Source organism: Pongo pygmaeus, chromosome 14 (assembly GCF_028885625.2).
Source record: "Pongo pygmaeus isolate AG05252 chromosome 14, NHGRI_mPonPyg2-v2.0_pri, whole genome shotgun sequence".
NCBI classification, from domain to species: domain Eukaryota; kingdom Metazoa; phylum Chordata; class Mammalia; order Primates; family Hominidae; genus Pongo; species Pongo pygmaeus.
In genome coordinates this window covers 68,823,995-68,844,642 of record NC_072387.2, presented here as the reverse complement: position 1 = coordinate 68,844,642, position 20,648 = coordinate 68,823,995, and the positions used below count along the sequence as shown (strand labels likewise).

General features: G+C 34.8%; 1 protein-coding gene across 2 annotated transcripts in view; it reads left to right on the top strand.

The window, feature by feature from the left end:
* The window catches only part of DIAPH3 (diaphanous related formin 3), a 484,172-nt gene that overhangs the window by 214,374 nt on the left and 249,150 nt on the right, over window positions 1-20,648 (top strand). For both annotated transcript variants that reach the window (XM_054446718.2, XM_054446717.2), the window contains one exon: window positions 18,607-18,702. In XM_054446718.2, the coding sequence (XP_054302693.1) occupies window positions 18,607-18,702 (96 nt within the window). The remainder of the gene's footprint in view (window positions 1-18,606; window positions 18,703-20,648) is intronic.

The following is a 20,648-nucleotide window of genomic DNA, read 5'->3' as shown; positions in this document are numbered from 1 at the left end:
CTATTACATTTCCAGTTGCTATTATTGTTCTAACAGGGCTTTCTTGGTCCTGTGTGTCTGTGTTTGTCCTTCCCCAGGAAATGGAGTGTGGTACAGTAACAGTGGCCTAGAACCAGGAAGCCGATTTCTTGTCTTGAATCTCCCACTAGGTAGCTGTGTGCCTTGGAGAAATCAATTCTCCAGGCCTTAGTTACAGATCTATAAAATAAGAGTTCTTGGTAGCTTAACATTCTAGGATTCTTTGAAACTGCTGATCTTCATTAACATTAAGAAATAAACTACCAAAATAAACTTTTTTAAAAAACCAGAAAGCCCATTTTATTCAGACTCGATAGAAGAGGAAATGTGCTAATGGTGTTAAATTAATCATATTTCTTTTCTCATAAGAGAACGAGATTATTACATAGGCACAGTTAAAAGTAGATGCAACAAATGCTTATATATATGGAAAAATATGCAAGAATATTTATTTTAGTAATATTGATAGCAAAGATTTATAAACAAATGCTCATTAATAAGGAAAATAGCTAAATTATGATATGTAGCCAAATTATGGTACCAGGTGATATGCTATGAAGCTGTTAAAACAAATGTTGTTGATCTAGACATATGAACATGGAAAATTACACTGAGTTTATTGCTTTGTGAAACAAGTAAAATGCAAAATAATGTATATGGTATGAGCTCATTTAATTAAGGAAAAAAACTGTTAAATTGTATATTTGTATACATGTGTATACATCTTTTTTGTTTATGTACACCTTTATACACTTATACATGTAGCCTTTCAGAAGGCTACCAGCAGCAGCTTTTGTTAACAGTAACTATCATTTCAGTAGTTTCCTTTGGGGAATATTTGTATTAATGTGTGGGGAAACTTTACTTTTTAAAAATTGTACTTCTATATTGTTTGAATTGTTTCACAATGAACTTTAAAAAGTCAATATCTTTTCCTAGGGGACAAATCTAGAATAATATGGCAATTAGCTGGAATAGCATGTTTAGATTTTTTTGAAATCCTTATATATTTTGATGTGTATTAACTAGAAAATAAAATGGCAACTTTGCCTTAGTCAATATAAATGAATCTAAAAAAATTGTTGCAAGATCTGTGAGTCATTTGTTTTATTTTTAAAGTTACAGCTTAGAAGTGACCTTAGCTTTTCAAAGTGAAAGAAATTTTTATCAAGTATATTATATACACAGGGTTCCATTAATTCAATAAACTCCATTCAGAAAGCAATATATTTGATAGTTAATTATTCCAAATGGTGCCTGTGATCAAAAGGGGCACTCATTTGTAATGAAGGAAATCTGTGTAATGGTTATCCTGAAGAATATTTGCTCAAATGTGAGGATGGAAGTAATTGATGAAGTGAAAAATCATATATATCTTCTTCAGGCTTAGAGGGAGTAGCTTGTGAAAAGCTGAGAAATCATTATGAGTATTTGAGAAACTAAGCCAAAAGAGCTAAGTGTGGGGATAAGATGTTAAATTTGATAATTTGAGATAAGGTCTTATATAGGTCAATAGAAATACGTGTTTTATGTGTTATAATCCCTTTGGGCCTTTGCATGTACATATTGGGAAGAAATAGATATTTTTTGCCATCCTTCTTGCTGCCTTATTCTTTGAAATATGAAATATAATATTTGCTGCTAGTATAGATTTTTTTCCTAATTGAGTTGCAGGGGATTTTATATCCAATGAGAATTTTTCAGTTGTTACTTGAAAAATCTAGTGCGACGCAGTAAATATTTTTTGAAAATATGTCCGCTGACTCTTTTAGTGCTTTTACATCTCCCATTAACCACTTACAAAGCAAGATATTGTCACAAGCACACTTGTCTAAACGTACTATGCACTATTTTTGTTCTCTAGCGCTTGCCCCGTATTGGTAGAGGCTTCTGTGAGACGGTCTTCCTGTGGAGGTCCAGACAGGAAGCTGGCCACAAATACCCTCTGCTCTGGGGTCTCCAATTTCTCTTTAGTTATTTAGTTTAGTTATTCTTTGAAGTTACTCCCCAGGTGGCTCTCCTTCAGCCTTGCACCATGAGGGAGGAGGAAGAGAGCACACCTTCCAGAGGGGTATATGAATTCTGATCTTGTGCTTCTGATCCCCTGCGAGTTCCCTCTTGGCCCAGGAAGGGCTTTTGTGTCTTCCCTATGTCTGACACTCTGTGCTTTTCTCATATGCTGCATCCTTCCTAGCCACTGCTTATAGTAGGACCCTATTCTTAGTTTTATATAGTTAAAGGAATGTTTTGTGACTGCATTAATTTTTTTTCCTGTAAGTACCCAGCTTTTGCAATTGAACCACATAGCTTTCAAGACTATTGTCTCACTGTAGATATTAACAGAAATCTAATTTTATACTCAGTGCTGAGGAATGACCTCTTATTCTAAGGTTTATCTTTTCTCCCCAGAGGAAATAAATGCCATTGATCCTGAAATGGCAAGGCTATGGGACAAATTTCAGGAAAGAAAAATATTAATCTCCAGTTATCATCTCCAATTATTATCTGGCTCCACTTTCTCTGCAGGGTAGAATGAATCTTAGTCATTCTGCTTTTAATTCCATTTAGTTCTTTTGTCATCACATTTGTAGTTTCTACTGGTGGGCTAGATAGGCTTTGAATGGCCAGGATGGCATAAGCACAAGAATGAGAGTCCAGAGTCCTCATTTTCATTTGCCAGGCCCTTAGCCTCTTATCGGTTAGTTTTCTTATTGGAAATAATAATTTCTTATTGGAGATTTTTTTTAATTAGATGATATTCCACTGTCCATTAGATGATATCCCACTGTCCATTTTAATTGGGAAAAAAAGGATTTGAGTCTTTCAGAAATTCAAGAAATTATATGAAATACAGATTTGATGTTTCCAACATGAAGTAAAATAGTCTTAAGCATATGAATATGATTTATTAAAACATTTTAGAGATTAGAAATTTTGACATGAGCCAGAGAGTCCCAATTAATAGGTGTTCCTGGATGTCAGATGTGTTCTGTTTAGTATTGTGTTTCTGTTCTGCGTTGGCTTGTTGGTGTATGTCTTTCGAACAATAACTTTTACTGTCTGACATTTTCTTGAAGCATTTAAAGTTAAAGATAGTTTTTAATTAGTTAGGTTGGGGAGTTTACAGTAAGGGTTATTTCAGTTCTTGTAAAGATTCTTCTTCACTAAGATGTTAATTCTTCTCTGCCCAAGTGTCAGGTGGCCAAACATAATTGTAAAGTAATTGAGTTTAAAGTGAGATTTCTAATACAATTTAAGCCACTGCATTCCCATTAATGAAAGGTTACCTCGCTCCCCATTTCACACTACAGCTCTGTTAAGCATGTTCTTTTTAATAGCAGATTTGGTTGTTACGCTGAAGGTAAGATTGTTTAGGGGAGTGGGAGCAGGCTCGAACACATTGGGAGATTTTGATTTTATAAGTAGCCTAACTTTAAATATGGACATTGGCAAGGGGATGAAAGTATTGCTTATTTTATATTCTTTGGAGTTTTTGTTGGGGCTTGGAGGATTATAAACCATCCAGGGATTTCTGAATCCTGACTTGGCTTAGCTCTCCATTTTTCCTGTGGGATTCCTTAGTGATACACACACACACACACACACACCCACACACACCCACCCACCCACACACCCCTCATTCTCCCTGTATATACATATACATTTGTATTGTTTAACTAGAAAATAAAAGGTGACTTTGCGTTAGTCAATATAAGTCAATATGAATATACAGGGATCCACAACAAACCTAGATAAAGAGCCATTTCATTGTTAACTTGGCTTTTGTCTGAATATTCCAAATACATCTTGCTGGTCTCTGGTCCTGGGTAAATGGTTTGAGGCTTTTAAGCATAAGCATGGCTTGGGTTTTCTTTCCAGAATCTAATTCTATACATTATCCATGTGCCACCTGTCTTTATGCGACAAAGAACAAGAAGCTGAAGAGAGTCAGTTTCTGTGTAGGAAAAGATGAAGATCTTCCTTTCTTGTAAAAGTCTGCCCTGGCTTTATCACTATGTACCTTTAATGATGGAGTAATTGATATGGGCTGCTATAAGCTTAGAAATCTGATAGCTGGGTATTCAAGGAAATAGAAATGTGATTAGGTTCTTGAAACACTGAATTGCCCAAGAATGAAATTCTTTGTACAATTTGGAGAGGTAATCCGGGTGAGAGGTAGAAGAGAAATCATTATTTTCTAACAGCATTGTCTATATCATCATATAAATAGTCAAACCAATGTATAAGTTTGAGGTGTGCAGTGAATAAGGACCAACTGTACCTTTGAACACCTCTTGGGAAAGAATGTGTACATTTTAAATGATCCCAGTTTGGTCTGATTAATTTTACAGCCACTTAGATTTTTGTTCTTCATTTGACAAAGCAAAATATTAACTACATCATTCCTACATATATTTTCAAATCAAGAGGTCAAATTAAAATGAGTGATTTGAAATCAAGCCTCATAAAGAAATTTTTTCTATTTTTAAATGTTGTGGTTAAGTATACATAACAAAATTTTACCATTTTAACCATGTTTAACTGTACAGTTCTGTGGCATTAGCAATACTAACGTGCATCCATCAGTACCATCCGTCTTTAGAACTTATCATCTTCTCCAGCTGATACTCTGTACCCATTAAACATTAACTCCCCATTCTCTACTCTCTCATAGGAAGATTATTTTTTAAAATATCATTTTCTAATCACAATATAAAATGAATCCTGCTAGTCTTCCTTTAACCTCACCTCCTTATACTACTAGGGAAGTGTATATGGAACATTTGGGTTGCAGTTAGATGGTACAGTGGAAAAGAGGTCTGTATGTGAGCTGGGCATTTTATTAATTTTTTTTTTTTTTCCCAAAACAAGGTCTGCCTCTGTTGCCCAGGCTAGAATGCAGTGGCATGATCTTAGCTCACTGTAGCCTCAAACTCCTGGGCACAAGTGATCCTCCCACTTCATCCTCCTGAGTAGCTAGCACTACAGGTACATACCACTATGCCCAGCTAATTTTTATGTTTTTTGTGGAGATGAGTATTCATTTTGTTGCCCAGGCTGGTCTTGAAATCCTGGCCTCAAGCAGTACTCCAGCCTTGTCCTCCCAAAGTGCTGAGATTATAGGCCTGTGCCACTGCAAGCCAGGTGTTATAAATAGCTATATAGGATGTACACAACACAAGCTCCAGCCAGAAGGTAAGATAACATAGAACTACAAATTTTAACAGCCCAGATTAATAAAAATTCCAAATTCAGGAGATTGTGGGGACAGAAACTAGCACAGAATAGTTTATTCTAGAACACAGATCAGGCAAATAATGGAACTCCAATTAGCTAGACCAATTGGAGACCAGAATGATCTGGAATGCTAACGGGGGCATTATTCTTAGAGCACAGAGAAATAAAGATTCAATAACTGAGAAACTGGGCAAGTGACTTGAATTCCCAACTGAGCTATCAAAAACAAGAACGTAAAAGCAGAGAGAGAGAGAGGATAACTACGTATCAGAAAGTCTAGATAATAAAAGTTGAGTTTAGTTGAACAAATAGCTAGATATTGTGTCTACTTTCTCCTCCTCTTTTCTACCCTGGCACACCCACACCCCATTCCCCACACAATAAAGCGTTTTCTTTCTTTTTTTGCTTCTACTCCCCTCCCCCGCCTCCCCACCTCCCAAAACAAGATCACAAAATTATAGGCATTCTGTCATCAAATATAGAAGTAAGTTTATTGTAATATTCTACTACTTAAGCTTGAGCATTTTGTTATCAGTCAATTCTTTTTCAGTATTTTGGAATAATGGTCATTTTTGTGTCAGATCACTTCTCTTCTATCAAGTTTTGGATAATCACTCTGGCTGCTTTGATGATTGTGTTCTGTTTTCCCCAGGAATACACCAGGATGGTCTGCCTATGATTTAATGTGGCATTGCTTTTTATCTGTTTGTTAATATAATGTATTGTTACTTTTTCTAGTCTCAAGTTGCTTAGCATTGTGTGTACAAATACTAGTAAGCTGGTTGATCAACTCTTTCCATTCGACACCATGCTAGAGATCCTGAATTACCTGTGTTATCATTTGGATTTAATTCTTCTAAATTAGGAATGTACACTGAGTTCTCATTCATGACTTTTCTCCTCTCTTGTACTTTCTTTTGTATATGTCTTTGTATGTCATACATTAACTTTCAGAGTTGGTTTTGTAATTTATTCTAGCAGAGATATATTTCTACCATCAGAGAACATATGAGAGAATGTTATACGTAAAAATAGTGGAAAAATTATTATTATTATTATTATTGTTATTTTGAGATGGAGTCTTGCTCTGTTGCCCAGGCTGGAGTTCAGTGGCGCAATCTCGGCTCACTGCAAGCTCTGCCTTCCGGTTTCAAGCCATTCTCCTGCCTCAGCCTCCCAGGTAGCTGTGACTACAGGAACCCGCCACCACACCCAGCTAATTTTCTGTGTTTTTAGTAGAGATGGGGTTTCACCATGTTAGCCAGGATGGTCTCGATCTCCTGACCTCATGATCCGCCCGCCTCGGCCTCCCAAAGTGCTGGGATTACAGGCGTGAGCCACCGTGCCCAGCTCGACAAATTATTTTTTATGAATATACATGTATGATTCCGTGATTGGGAAACACCAACATTCAAGAAGAATTCACAGGGACCAGATACTAGAAGTATTTCTTATGGTGGTGAGATTTTGAGGACACCTAAAAATTTATGGATGTTTTCTGGAGAAGTTGTGATGAGCCAAGAGAGAGGATGTTAGAACAGGATTCAGTTTTCCTTCAGTTGGGTTTTGAACTCTCTTTCCTGATATCTTTTACTTTCTTCTCTCAGTCCTTAGATCTATTCAGTCAGAGCTCATCTCAAATTATGATGAACCCAGTTAACACTAAGATATATGTGATAAATAGGCTTAACTTTTCAGGATTATTTTTCTCCCTAATCCACAGCTTGTGAATTTAAAAAGTTGTTTCATCTGTGAATTTGAATGGTGTTAATATTTTGTTTGATTTGAACTCTTGTTTTTCTGCTAGTTAAATCTTTGGCTATGGGGGGGTGATTATACCCAGGTAGACCTCAATAAAATGGTTCTTTTTGTAGGGGTCATACTTTTGAGATGAGCAAAGTTGCTAATTATTATAATTTAGAAGGTCCTTGGATATTAAGCAGTTTTATGAAATATGTTGATTTTTAATTTCATATAGGAATAAAGAGGTAGGGGAAGCATTCTTTAGGTAGCCTTTGTAAAAATCGTTATTGTTTTGAGGTATATACTTTAAGTTTTTTAACAAGATATTTCCTGATACTTTAACAGTTCTTTTGTACATCTGACTATGGCTAAAAAAAATCTAGATATAACCATAATGAAAGGTTTATTAAGAGTGAGGTTCTTATTCCTGTCCATTTAGGACTTCAGTTGCAGAAAAAAGACCTTTAAGACTATTTGTTTTGTGACATTGTCTGCTAAAACAGAATGTCACAGAAAGAGAAATACGCATTTATCTGCTACATTTTTGATGATTGCTACAGTTGAAATAATGTTTCACAAAATTTTATTTAGGGCTTTAGCTACTCTTCCTATATATTATATAATTCTTAGCCTTGAATTGTCAAACAGACTTCTTTTTGCTAGTAAAATATCCTGATTAGTTATGGCAGTCATATATTAGTATTTGAATAGAAAAATAGCATATCTGTTTCTCCACTGATTGTTTTCTATGTAGTTAGGTACATACCCATTTATTTATGTGCCTAGAAATATTAAAACTTGGTTTGGGAAGCCAGATATGACTAAAGTGATTTATACAATGTGATTTTCAATACCAAAGCATTTACTTCGATATTTTCCCAACGGTCTATTGCCAACTCATAAAAACATTCCAAATTTTTTGACTTTTTTTCCTATGTATTCTGTATCATTTGCTTTTGAGCTACCTAAGCCTTCTTTGAAACCATATCATCGTATCAACCACCAATATTGTTAACTCTCAGAAATTTAGTTTTTTTCTCAGTCATTTGCATATTCTCCATTTCTGACCTTTAAGTTTAAGATTATCAAGTGTATTCCATTCTGCTATATGGCTGAATAACTGAACCCTATCCAAAGCAAAGTTACCCACTACTTGAGAGGTAGTGATAGGCGCATTCTTGACTTTTCCTTTGGAACCAGAGTCATCCTTCTGTATTTGCAGGGGATTATTTCCAGGAACCCAACAGATAGTAAAATCCACACATACTCAAGTCCTAAAGTTGGTTCTGCCCAGCCTGCAGTTGACCTTCCATATCCAACAGGCTTTGCTTCTTGAGAATACTGTAGTTTCAGTCTGTGTTTGGTAACAAATGGGAGTCTGTCAATATGGAAAACTGACTACATTTATTGAAAAATACCTGCATATAGGTGTACCTGTGTAGTGCAAGCACGTGTTGTTCAAGAGTCAACTGTGTAGTTATTTCCCAAAGTTTTAAATCCTGTTCATTGTGTTCTGGAGACCAAACATTTCTCTTCCCTCCCTCAGGCCTATTCAGTTTCCCACTAACTGTCCTGGTGAACATGTACAGCAAGGGAAAATTTGGATCAAGTGTAAATGCAAAGTGTGGGGAGTTATCCTTTCTAATGTGTTTGGTTGCAGACTGCTTTCCTCATGCAGATTCCCTGTCCCAGAGGATGCTCTAGGCTTGCTGTGTGGTGGTCAGTTCCTGGTCTCAGGTCTGTTCACAGCCAAGTCTTGTGCCACCTTCAGCATGTAGCTTATATTCTCTGTGCTTAGGTTTCCTGATTTATAGAATGAGGTGGTTAAAGTCCATACTGAAGGGCTGTTCTGGTTCAAAAATTTGTATCTTTGAAATTTTGATACTCTTTATCAGCCTCCTAGAATCTCATGAGTTAGAAGGCAAAGAAAAATAACAGCAATTATGCAAATAATTCATAGATATCTCCCCATTTGAAGACTGTTAGGGACTGGTGTTTTTCATTTTCTAGGTAAATTATTTTGCTTACTTTATTTTTTTAGTTGAGTTGAATTTATTGACTTCTCTCTGTGTCATAGAGAAGAATGCTTGCTTATTTATTCAGATATACTTATTTTCATCCTCTTAAGGCTAGTGTAATTACAGTCTATTTAAAAAGGTAATTTATTATAAACATTAACATGTAAAATTTAATAATATCTATGCTAAAGGCATACCAGAAAAAAACTTAAAATGCTTAATATTTTAAGTGCATATTATCATAAGATACATTTAACCAGGGAGCACCAACAAAAGCAGAATAAACACTTACTAGTAACATTTACTGATTTAGAATACTCAGTTATAGAAAGAGAAAACTGGTTTGTATTACCTTTTATGCCTATACTGACTACTAAAACATTTAAAACTGCATATTCTGAGGTGTTTTTTCTTTTGCAATGGCGAAATAATGTATGATAACATTTATATGAAATCTTACTCCTAAAAAGCTATATTTTTAATCAATTTGATTAGTACATAATGGAAAATGAACTGGAATAATACGTATAACCATGTGACATGGTATTATGATTTTTAAATGGAAAATTTAGTATGAAAGAAAGGATTTTGAAATGATATTCTTTATATAGTTTTGCTACTATTTTTGAAACTTTGAAAATAGAAAAAGAATGAAGTGAAAATGTAATTAAAAGAGACTTTTTCAGTTTATGGCTCTTGGCAACATAGAAACTTTTGTCATCTTTGACTTCATTCTGACATAAAACCCTTATAAAATGCGGCATATGCTGTGTTAGTGATCAGAACAGTTTTCGAACAGTATTAATCTTCTCTTGGAAAAAGGGAGCCTTACACAGCATCTCTAGGAAGTAAGATTAAACACAAAACTCTAATGGCAACAAAGCTAGATCACAAGTATAGATGGCACTAATAATCTGACTTTATGATTCAGAGTTTCATGTTATATTTGAGAAAATCTAGTCTTTCAGAGTAAGTGTATTTTGTACCAGCTTTAGAGGAGTAGCTCCACCGATTCATGGGTTTGAGCCTAAAGTGTGCTTTACTCTTGAATGCTAAATTGTGTTTATGGACTCTGATTGTACTCTTCTTTATCACCACAGGGGGAGGGTCACATGAAGGTATTTATCATCTCATTTCATTTTCACAACTACTCGTAGAGGGCCAATATCCCTATATTATAGGTGAGCAATCACAGCCTATGAGGTTTAGCTACTAGCGTGTGGCAGGCTGGGATGTAGAACCTGCTGTCAGGATTCCAGGCCTGAGTTCCCAGACAGAGAACCCTGCCCTTCCTCCAGGCATGCTAGTATTTTACCAGAGGTATTGCCAGCATGGCTAGCAGAAATAGTATTTTGTACAAAAACTTCATTCTCACTAAATGTCCTCCTTTATTCTCATTCATTTTTAATTCATCCTTATTGTTGCCAACATTTAGGTGCTGCTTTATCAGTGGTCTTTGCATAAAACATTTTTGCTGGTTTTCCACTGATGCAGCCCTGATTGCATTAAAAAATAAAAAACAAACAAAACTTTTGTTATCTGTCAATATGAAAGATTTTTCCAAATCAATCTTTTTTGTATAATAGACTCATTATCTGGCTTCATATCAACAAAAAAGTATTTCTCTTTTGGTTTTAAAATTTCTGTTGTTTTCTCTCTTAGGCAATTCTGCTTCTTTGTATCCCTTTGTCCATATTCTCACTATCTAAGTTCCATTGATCCTTTGTCCCAACAATCCTATGACCATATGATAGCAGCGAAGATGGTAGAAGAAGATTACCTTACTGGGTATATACTCACCATCCTGAGTATGCTGATACATTAAATTCAGTGAGTCTAATTTGTCATTTTTATTTTCAAAAGGTAGAATTGGTTAAATTATGTCAGTGTCTTATTTGGAGGTTGAAGTGGTGAAGGTTGCTTGTATTTGTTTTTTTTAAACTGTGACACCTAACATATTTCATAGATAGTGAAAAGAATATTGGAGTCCAAGTCAGGTGGTCATCATTCTTTTATCAGATTTGTTGCTTAAAATTACCCTAAGCATTATTTTTTCTTATTGTGATGATGATGATGATGACAATGATAGTAGTAGTAGTATTAGGATGACTATGATGAGAATTATATAAGAAACGGAAACAGAAAGCATTCAGTGCAGTACTTAATAGGTGTTCAGTAAATGTGATTTAAAATTTACGGTTACTTGTGTCTTTGATGTTTTTCTTTAGGTAGACTACAAAATGTTTCAGAATGTAAAAGGATACTGATAATGATGAGAAAAGTAAACATTTTAAAAGGTTACAGTCTGCTTTTAAGAATAAAGACAAGAAAATAAAATGTCTACATTTTCTGAGAAGTTGAGGATTGCTATTTGGTCAGGTTAAAGGAAGGGAATCCTACTAACTTTTTTATTAGCCTTCATCTGAAAATTTTAACTAATACAACAAGACCAGAAACAAGATTTAAATTCTGGGAATAAGGAGATGAAAGTGTCATTATATGGTACCTGGAAAACCTGTGACAGTCAGTGGAGTAGTTACTAGGATTGATACCTGTATCATCATTCCCATTTTCTCTTCTCCACATCTGTATGTCCAGCTGCCTCTTGTACGTGACTATGTGGATATACAAGAGCTTCTGTAACTGAACATGTTTTAAACTGGACTAGTCCAAACCTGTTCCTCAATTGTTGCTGAATTAGATAAACATCACCATCGTTTATCTAAATAAACGTCATCATTATCATCTATCTGATTGCTTAAGCCTGAGTATCCTCTTTATTCTCTTTTACTCTGCCGATTCATACATACATACACACAAGTGACCACATGTATGTCCATCCAAAAGATATTTGTTGAGCACCTGATGTGTTCCAGGCTTTAATCCTGGTGCTAAGAATATAGTGACAATCAAAGTTTCTGCCTCTAAGGATCTTATTTTCTAATGGAGAAAGAGGGACAATATCAAATTTATGATATGTAAGGAGCAAGTGCTTTGAAAGAGAAAAAAGACAGAGCAATGGTGATAGAGAACACCAGGTAAAGAGTTTGCTTTCTATATAAGGCAGTAAGGGAAGGCTTTGCCATTGAGTTTTTAACAGGATTCATTTGCTGCACTGTAGTGGAGAGACTACAGCTAGTCAAGCCTGAAGGCAAGGAGACTAGTTAGAAACCAGTTGTGGTCCAGGTGAAAAAAGATGTTAGCCACAAAAAGAGAAATTGTAGCCAGGGCAATGGTGAGAAGTAATTACTTTAGTGAATATTTTGGAGTTAGAATCAACTAGATTCACTGATGGATTGGATATTATTGTGAGGGGAATAGTAGCAAAATTCAAGCGTTTGACTTGAAAATAGCAAAAAGAACATTCCCATTTTTTAAGCTGAAGAAAATAGTTGGGAGAGCAGATACGGAGGTAGGCACGTATATGTCAGGAGTTTGCTTTTGGGCATGTTAAGTACAGGTGCTCATTAGACATCCAAATAAAGATGTTGAGAGAGAGCAGCTGGTTATTCAAGTCTGGAGTTCAAGAGACAAATTTGGGCTGGATCAATAATTAGTCTGTTTCCCACTATAGAATCAACTTTTGGAACTCATCCACACTCTCCTTCCCTGTTGTTATTGCCCTTGGTGAAGGTACCATTTACTTTCATTTGGATTACTGTAACTTCCTTCAGTCTTGCCCTTCTATTGTAATTTTTGCCATTCTTCTAATCCACCTTCTTTAGCCTGAGTTTTTCTTAAAATACAGTTCTCCTGTTGTCTCATGTGCTTAAATCTTCAGTGGCTCCTCATTACTGTGAGAATGAAATCCAAATGTCTTAGCCTGGCTTAAAATATCTTATGTGATCTTGTACCTGACTCATTTCTGGTGTCATTTATTTCTGTTTAATATTTTCTGTTCTTATTATCTTCAAGTATTTCAATGCCTTTAGAGTTTTTGCACCTTTACACCTTCAAATACTATTCTTCTATTATTGTGTCTTTGCCACATACCCCCACCTTCTTACCTGGCTGACTCCTTTTTCCTTTCAAGCTTTGCTTAGGTATTTATCCCAAAAGGACTATTTTTGACAAGCATGGTTAGGGTGCTCTTCTTTATTCTTGTGTAGTTTTCACTATAACATCACTAATACATCCATGTATTATAATTGTCATTTATTTTATAGTCACTTCTATTAGACCTTAAATTCTTTGAGGCAAGGAATTTCTCTATCTTGTCTAGCATTGTATCCTTGTTGCCTAACACAGTCTCTTTTTAGTCCCTTAATAATTTTTTTTATCTGAATGAAAGATAAAATAAGTAAAATCCTGATTATAAAACATGTATACAAAATTAGGCAAAGTTTCTACACAATACCTAGGAGTATAAATTAAATGTCCTTTGGATACCTAACACTTAACATAAAATATACAGGTCATGTATGAAGAACACTGTGCTAAGTTGAATAATTATAAACACATGCCATGTTTATGATAAGGAAGTTCAGAAATTGTCAAGATATCAAATCTCTTAGAATCTATTTACAATTACCTTGCAATTCAAATACAGTTCAAATGGATTTTAGTTTTAGACCTTTTGGATTGCTCTAAAGTTCATGTGGAGAAATAAATGAGGGCTGGGCATGGTGGCTCACACCTGTAATCCTAACACTTTGGGAAGGTGAGGCCGGTGGATCACTTGAGGTCAGGAGTTCGAGACTAACCTGGCCAACATGGTGAAACCCTGTCTCTACTAAAAAAAAAAAAAAAAAAAAGTTAGCTGGGCATAATGGCATGCGCCTGTAAATCCCAGCTACTCAGGAGGCTGAGGCAAGAGAATTGCTTGAACCTGGGAGGCAGAGGTTGCAGTGAGCTGAGATCGCACCACTGCACTCTGGCCTGGGTGATAGAGCAAGACTCCATCTCAAAAAAAAAAAAAAAAAAAAAAAAAAAAAAAAAAAAATTTAGATATGGAGAAAAATAATTTGAACAGCCAGTGAATAAAATGTATCATAAATCTATAGTACTTAAGACAGGGTGATAGCAGTGTTAACAGTAGCACAGAGAATAATGTAGCAGAACTAGTAGCCCAGAAAAATAGAAATAACGTATCTAGACACTAAGTATATGATCGAAGTGTAACTTAAAATCAGTTGAGAAAGATGGTTAATTATATAAAATGACACAAATATCAAATGTTTTGAAAAATGGAAAATTTGATTCTTACCTCATGCTATGTACCAAAATATATAATTGTAATATACAGGTTGAATATCACTTATCTGAAATGCTTCGGACCAGAAGTGTTTTGTATTTTAGATTTTGGAATGTTTGCATTGGTTGAGCACCTCTAATCCAAATCTCTCTAATCTGAAATGCTCCAATGAACATTTCCTTTTAACATAACCTTTGAGTGTCATCTTGATGCTCAAAGTTTCAGATTTTGGAGCATTTCAGATTTTGAACTTTACCTTTAGTGATTTACATATCTACCAAAACACATTGCTACACTCTTCTTTCTTATCAAGTTCCCAAATTTGTCCAATAGCGACCTCGCCACCTCCAGTGTGGGACTGCCAAACGATCACATGTGCCACCTGACTCTTACTGCCAGTCGCCAAGTACAACCCCCAGGGGCCCAAGGACTAGTCTTCCCAGAACCTATGTTTGCTGCCCAGGAGATGAAGGACTGATGTGACCGGGGCCTGCTGGTATCCATATACATGCCACTTGGGCTCAAGGACAGACCCATCTTGGGTCTGGCTCTTCATCTTCATCACTATGAAAGTCATACCAAAGCCTCCACAAACAACTGCAGCCTAAGCCACTGAGGAAATCTCAGATATTGCTGATGATTGTAGCTGAAGAAATCACACAGAGACTATGTGGCTGCTCCCACCCAAAACCCCAAACACTCTACTTAATCGATGCTGTAAATACATCTGCAGGAAAAAGTCTTAGCTTATTAAAGCTACTCTATAAAATTAGAAGTGATTATTACAGGAGGTGCACAGATATCCCTATAGGGACACAAAAAAAACCTGGAAAAGAAAGTAAACATGATACCTCAAAGGAACATAGTAATTCTCCCATAACACCCCAAATAAAAATAAATTTATAAAAGACCTGAAAGGGAATTCAAAATAATGATTTAAGGAAACTCAGTGAAGCACAGAGAACACAAGTAGACAATATAAAGAAATCAGGAAAACAATTGATTAGAATGAGAAATTCAACAAAGAGATAGATATAAAAAAAGAGCCAAATAGAAATTCTTGAATCGAAGAATTCAATAAAGGAAATAAAAAATACAATCAAGACCTTCATCAGTAGACTAGACAAGGAAAAGAAATAATTTCTGAGTTGGAAGATAGGTTTTTTGAAATAACCCAGACAAACCAAAAAAAGAAAAATAGAGAAAAAGATTTAAAAAGTCTGTGTGACATGTGGGACAAAATTCAGCAAATATATGTTTGTGTTTTGGAATTACTGGAAGGAGAAGAGATGGGAAAAGGCATAGACAACCTATTTAATGAAATAATAGCTGAAAACTCTCTAAGTCTTGGGAAAGAAATAGACATCCAGATACACGAAGCTCAAAGATTCCCAAATAGATTCAACTCAAAAAGTCTTCTGTGAGACGTATTATATTCAAATTTTCAAAAGGCAAAGGCAAAGAGTGATTTATAAAAATACCAAGAGAAAAGTGTCAAGTCACATATAAGAGAATCCCCATCAGACTAACATCAGTTTTTTTAGCAGAAAACTTACAGGCTAGGAGAGAATTGAATGATACATACAAAATGCTTTAAGAAAATAACTATCAGGTAAGAATACTTTACTCAGTATAGCTGTTCTTCAGAGATGAGAGAGAAATAGTCTTTCCCATACAAGCAAACACTAAGGGAATTAATCACTGCTAGACTCCCTGCTTAAGGGAGTCATATCTGGAAGCCAAAGAAGGCTGTATCTACCACTGTTAAAACACATAAAAGTAAAAAAACTCCCTATAGAGCAGACACACAAATGAGAAAGGATGCAAATATTGTTATTACAGAAAACCACCAAACTACAAAGATAAACAGGAAGAGAGAAACAAAGGATATACAAAACAATCAGAAAATGATCAACAAAATGACAGAAGTAAGTGCTAAACCATTAATGACCTTGATTATAAGTAGTGTAAATTCTCTAATTGAAAGTTATATACTGGCTGAGTGGATTAAAAAAATGGGATGCAAATATATGCTGCCTACAATAACTCACTTCACCTGTAAAGATACACAGTGACTGAAAGCGAAGGGATTGAAAAAATGTATTGTATGTAAATGAAAAGTGAAAGTGTGCAGGGATAAGCTATACTTGTATCAGTCAAAATAGACTTTGTCAAAAAAAGATAAAAGGAGACAAGATCATTATATAATGATAAAGGGACCAATTCAGCATGAGAATATAACAGTTTTAAATGTGTGAATGCCCAGCGCCAGAACACCCAGATTTTTAAAGCAGATATTATTATATCTACAAGGAGAGAGACACTCCAATATAGTTGTAGTTGGAGAATTTAACTTTCAGCATTTGTCAGATCATCTAGGGAGAAAATTGTCAAAGAACTATCAATCTGAAACTACACTGTAGACCAAATGGATCTAATAGACATTTACAGAACATAGCATCCAGTAGGTGCACAACACACATCTTCTCTTCAGCTCATGGAACACTCTCCAGAATAGACCATATGTTAGGCCAGAAAACAAGTCTCAACAACTTTTAAAAAATCAATCCTCTTTGTAGCTCACAATGGAGTAACACTAGAAATCAACAACAGGAACTTTGGGAACTTTACAAATAATATGGAAATTATACAACTTGCTTCTCTAATGTCCAATTAGACAATTAGTCTCAATGTCCGGTATGTCATGAAGAAATTAAGAAAATAAAAAATATTTCTGAAATGAGTTAAAGTAGAAACAAAATATACCAAAACCTTTAGAATATAGCACAAACAGTACTAGGAGGGAAGTTTGTAGCAAAAAATGCCTACCTAAAAAAATAGATTTCAAATCAAGAACTTAGTGATGTATTTCAAGGAATTAGGAAAAGAACAAACCAAACCCAAAGTTAGTAGAAGGAAAGAAATAATAAAGTTCAGAGCAGAGCTAAATGAAACAGAGACAAGAAAAGAAGACACATTGCTGGGTGAGGTGGCTCACACCTGTAATCTCAGCACTTTGGGAGGCTGAGGTGGGAGGATCACTTGAGGGCAGGAGTTCAAGACGAGCCTGGGCAACATAGTGGGGCTCTGTCTCTATGAAAAATAAAGAGAAATTAGCTGAATGTGGTGGCACACATCTGTAGTCCCAGCTACATGGGAGGCTGAGGTGGGAGGATCAATTGAGCCTGAGAAGTCAAGGTTGCAGTGAGCTGTGATTATGCTGCTGCACTCCAGCCTGGGTGACAGAGCGAGACCCTGTCTCCAAACAAACAAAAAACAAACAATATGAGATTAAAGAAATGAAAAGTTTTTTTTTTTTAATTAAATTGATAAACCATTAGAAGAAAAAGAGAAAACCCAAATGAATAAAATCAGAATCAAAAAAGGAGATATTACAACTGATACCACAGAAATAAAAAGGATTGTTAGAGGCTAATTATGAACAAATGTTTGCCAACACATTGGAAAACCTAGAAGAAATGAAGAAATTTCTGGACACGTAGCTACCAAGATTGAATCAGAAAGAATAGGAAACCTGAGCAGACCAATAATGAGTAAGGAAGTTGATCAGTCTTCCAACAAGACTGGATGGCTTCACTGTTGAATTCTACCAAGGTTTTAAGGAAGAACTAACACCAATTCCTTTCAAACTATTCCAAAAATATGAAGAGGAGAGAATTCTTCCTAACTCATGCTACAAGGCCAGCTTTACACTGATACCAAGACAAGGACTCAACATAAAAAGAAAACTTAGACCAATATTCCTGATGAATTTAGATGCAGAAATCCTCAATAAAATAGTAGCAAAACAAATCCAATAGTGCATCAAGAAGATAATACAGTATGATCAAATGGGATTTATTTCAAGGATGCATAGATGATTCAACATTCAGAATCAATAAAATTTATTCTGTTAATTTTTCATAAGCTATGTTTTTAAATAAGAATGGTATTGTATATTAGACATAAAAATGACTGTGTTTTTAGTTAGCATTCTTAGAGCTAGCTTCATAATCCAATTAATATACTTGCAACTTGAGTGCAGGTGTATTAATTTTTATAACTGTATCCTGTATGCTATTCAAATGAGCTAAAACTGTAGTTATTCTTATACCCATTGGTATTGGTTTCCATAGTATATGTAAGTTTTATTTTTGTTTTTCCTGTTAGACCTTCAAATATTTACTTTCCATAGTTTCTCTGGCATAAAAGCTCCCAGTTTCTATCTTCAAGAGTTCAGGTCTTGGGATATCTATTGTTTTATTTGTTTTTATAACTTTTATTTAGAAGAGTTACATCCTTTTTAGCTTATTTAATGATAAAAATTTCACTGTTTACACTTTTGTATTTGAATGAATTACTGCCCCTAACATGGATCTACTCTTGGTTTTACAGAGAGAAGAGAAGAGGAAGATATTGAAGAGAAGAAATCAATTAAGAAAAAAATTAAAGAACTTAAGTTTTTAGATTCTAAAATTGCCCAGAACCTCTGTAAGTATCATATTCCAGTACCATTGAAAGAGAGTGGAAATATTTCTTTAAATGATTTCATTTTCTTTAAGACTGGTTATTCATTGTTTGCTATTTTCATTTTGTTATTATATGCATGATAAATTCACAGATAACTCTCCTTTAGGTAAACTATGGGATTAAATGCTTCAAAAGATAAGTGCATATTAGAAAATACAAATAAGAAGAGGTTTTAAAATGAAATTCTATCTTTCATAACTGAAAAAAAAAACTACTCTTTAAAGTCCCTTTTTTAAAGTATAAAAATAAAGACTTAAGGAATTTAGGTAATGGCATCATATTTTGAAAAAAAATTGGTAGTATATTGCTTCTTTTGTAACTCTGAATCTCTAATATTTGTGATACTTGATCATGCATAAAGGAAGTTATAATATTAACGGAAATAAGGATGGTAAGTAAAGTGAATTCAGTTATCCCATCTGAGAAGTTCAAAGCCTTTCCTCAAAAGTTCTGAGTAGAAATATTTTAGATTTAATTACTGTTACAGTAGCTAAATACTCAGTATTGAATTATCTTCTTGATCAAATTACTGTGAGAGAAGAAGGCAAATAGTTTTGCTCTTAACTCATTTCTAAGTACTCTAAATGCATCGAGGGTAGTAATGCTTAGAGATGATATACTATGGTCTGTATATATCACTTTCTGATGGCGCAAGAGGGATATGAATAATGGGGAGAATCTAGAGTGATGAAGAATTAACATGGTTTTTAGTCTCCCTCAATTATTACATGCCTCAACTGAGCTTTTAGCAAATATTGGAATAAAACAGTTCTTCAGCGAGAGGATAAAGATCCATGCTACTGATTAAAGAGAGTTATGTTAGAGGCAGTATATTCAAATGGTAGAGTTGGCATTCCTTTTATGAAAATTTCAGAACCTCCTCTCCTTCATAATCACTTTGATCTAAACCCATCTCTTTTCTACAATGCAGGCCTGCCAAGATCCCTATGGATAGTATGGCAGCATTGGTGTATTGTCTAGTATTCAATTCTCTATTTCTGGGCACTGCTGATTGCACATCTCTGCCCTTGTCAAGTTAGGAGTCACCAAGTGACATGCTTGGACCAGTGAAGATGGGAGTAGAGATAATGTCACTTTTTGGGTGGAAGCATTTCATTGGTGATTGAAGAAGCTCCCCCTGACGCCCAGAATGGCATTCAGAGGGTGTCCATCATCCTGATATAGGGATCATAATTAATAATTAACAGAAACTGGTGTGATAAACATAAGGTCTTCTTGAGAAATAATTTGTGTGTGTTTGCTTAGACCACAGAGATTTTGTTTGTGTTTTTTGTTTTTTGCATGATATACATATTTTAGAGAATTTCCCTCCCAAAAGAACTTTGTCTCAGTTCAAAGCACTGTGTTTTGAACTATGTCAGATAATGTCAAAAAGTTCTGTATCTGTGATCTAAGAGATGATTTTATTTTGAAAAATGTTCGTGACCTGCATTACAAATTACTAGTGTTGATTCTAAATAGTCTCGTAATAGTTCCTGAAGAAATATAATGTTTAATAGAATTCTTTCTGAATGGGTCAGCTGTGATAAGTTAGCCTAAATGTCCATCTCAAAGTTAAATAACTTTTTGAAGACGGTTATTTATTTATGTATTACAGAACATGTTCTACATGGGATTTCAAATTTAATTAAAACAGCTAATAAATACTGATTACCTTTGTTTACTAGTTCTGTATTTGGCCCTTTAATCTTCACTACAACCCCACCAGGTGGGTATTAGCATTGACAGTATAGATAGGGAATCTGGTGGGTGTAGCAGTTAAGTGATTTCAATAAGACTGCTCATTTTGAAAATATTTTAATTTTTATATAGTTTAATGTATATCTGTTCCTTTTTACAGAAAACAGAATAACATTTTTATGGAGAAAGATCCTGTTTGCCTTGTT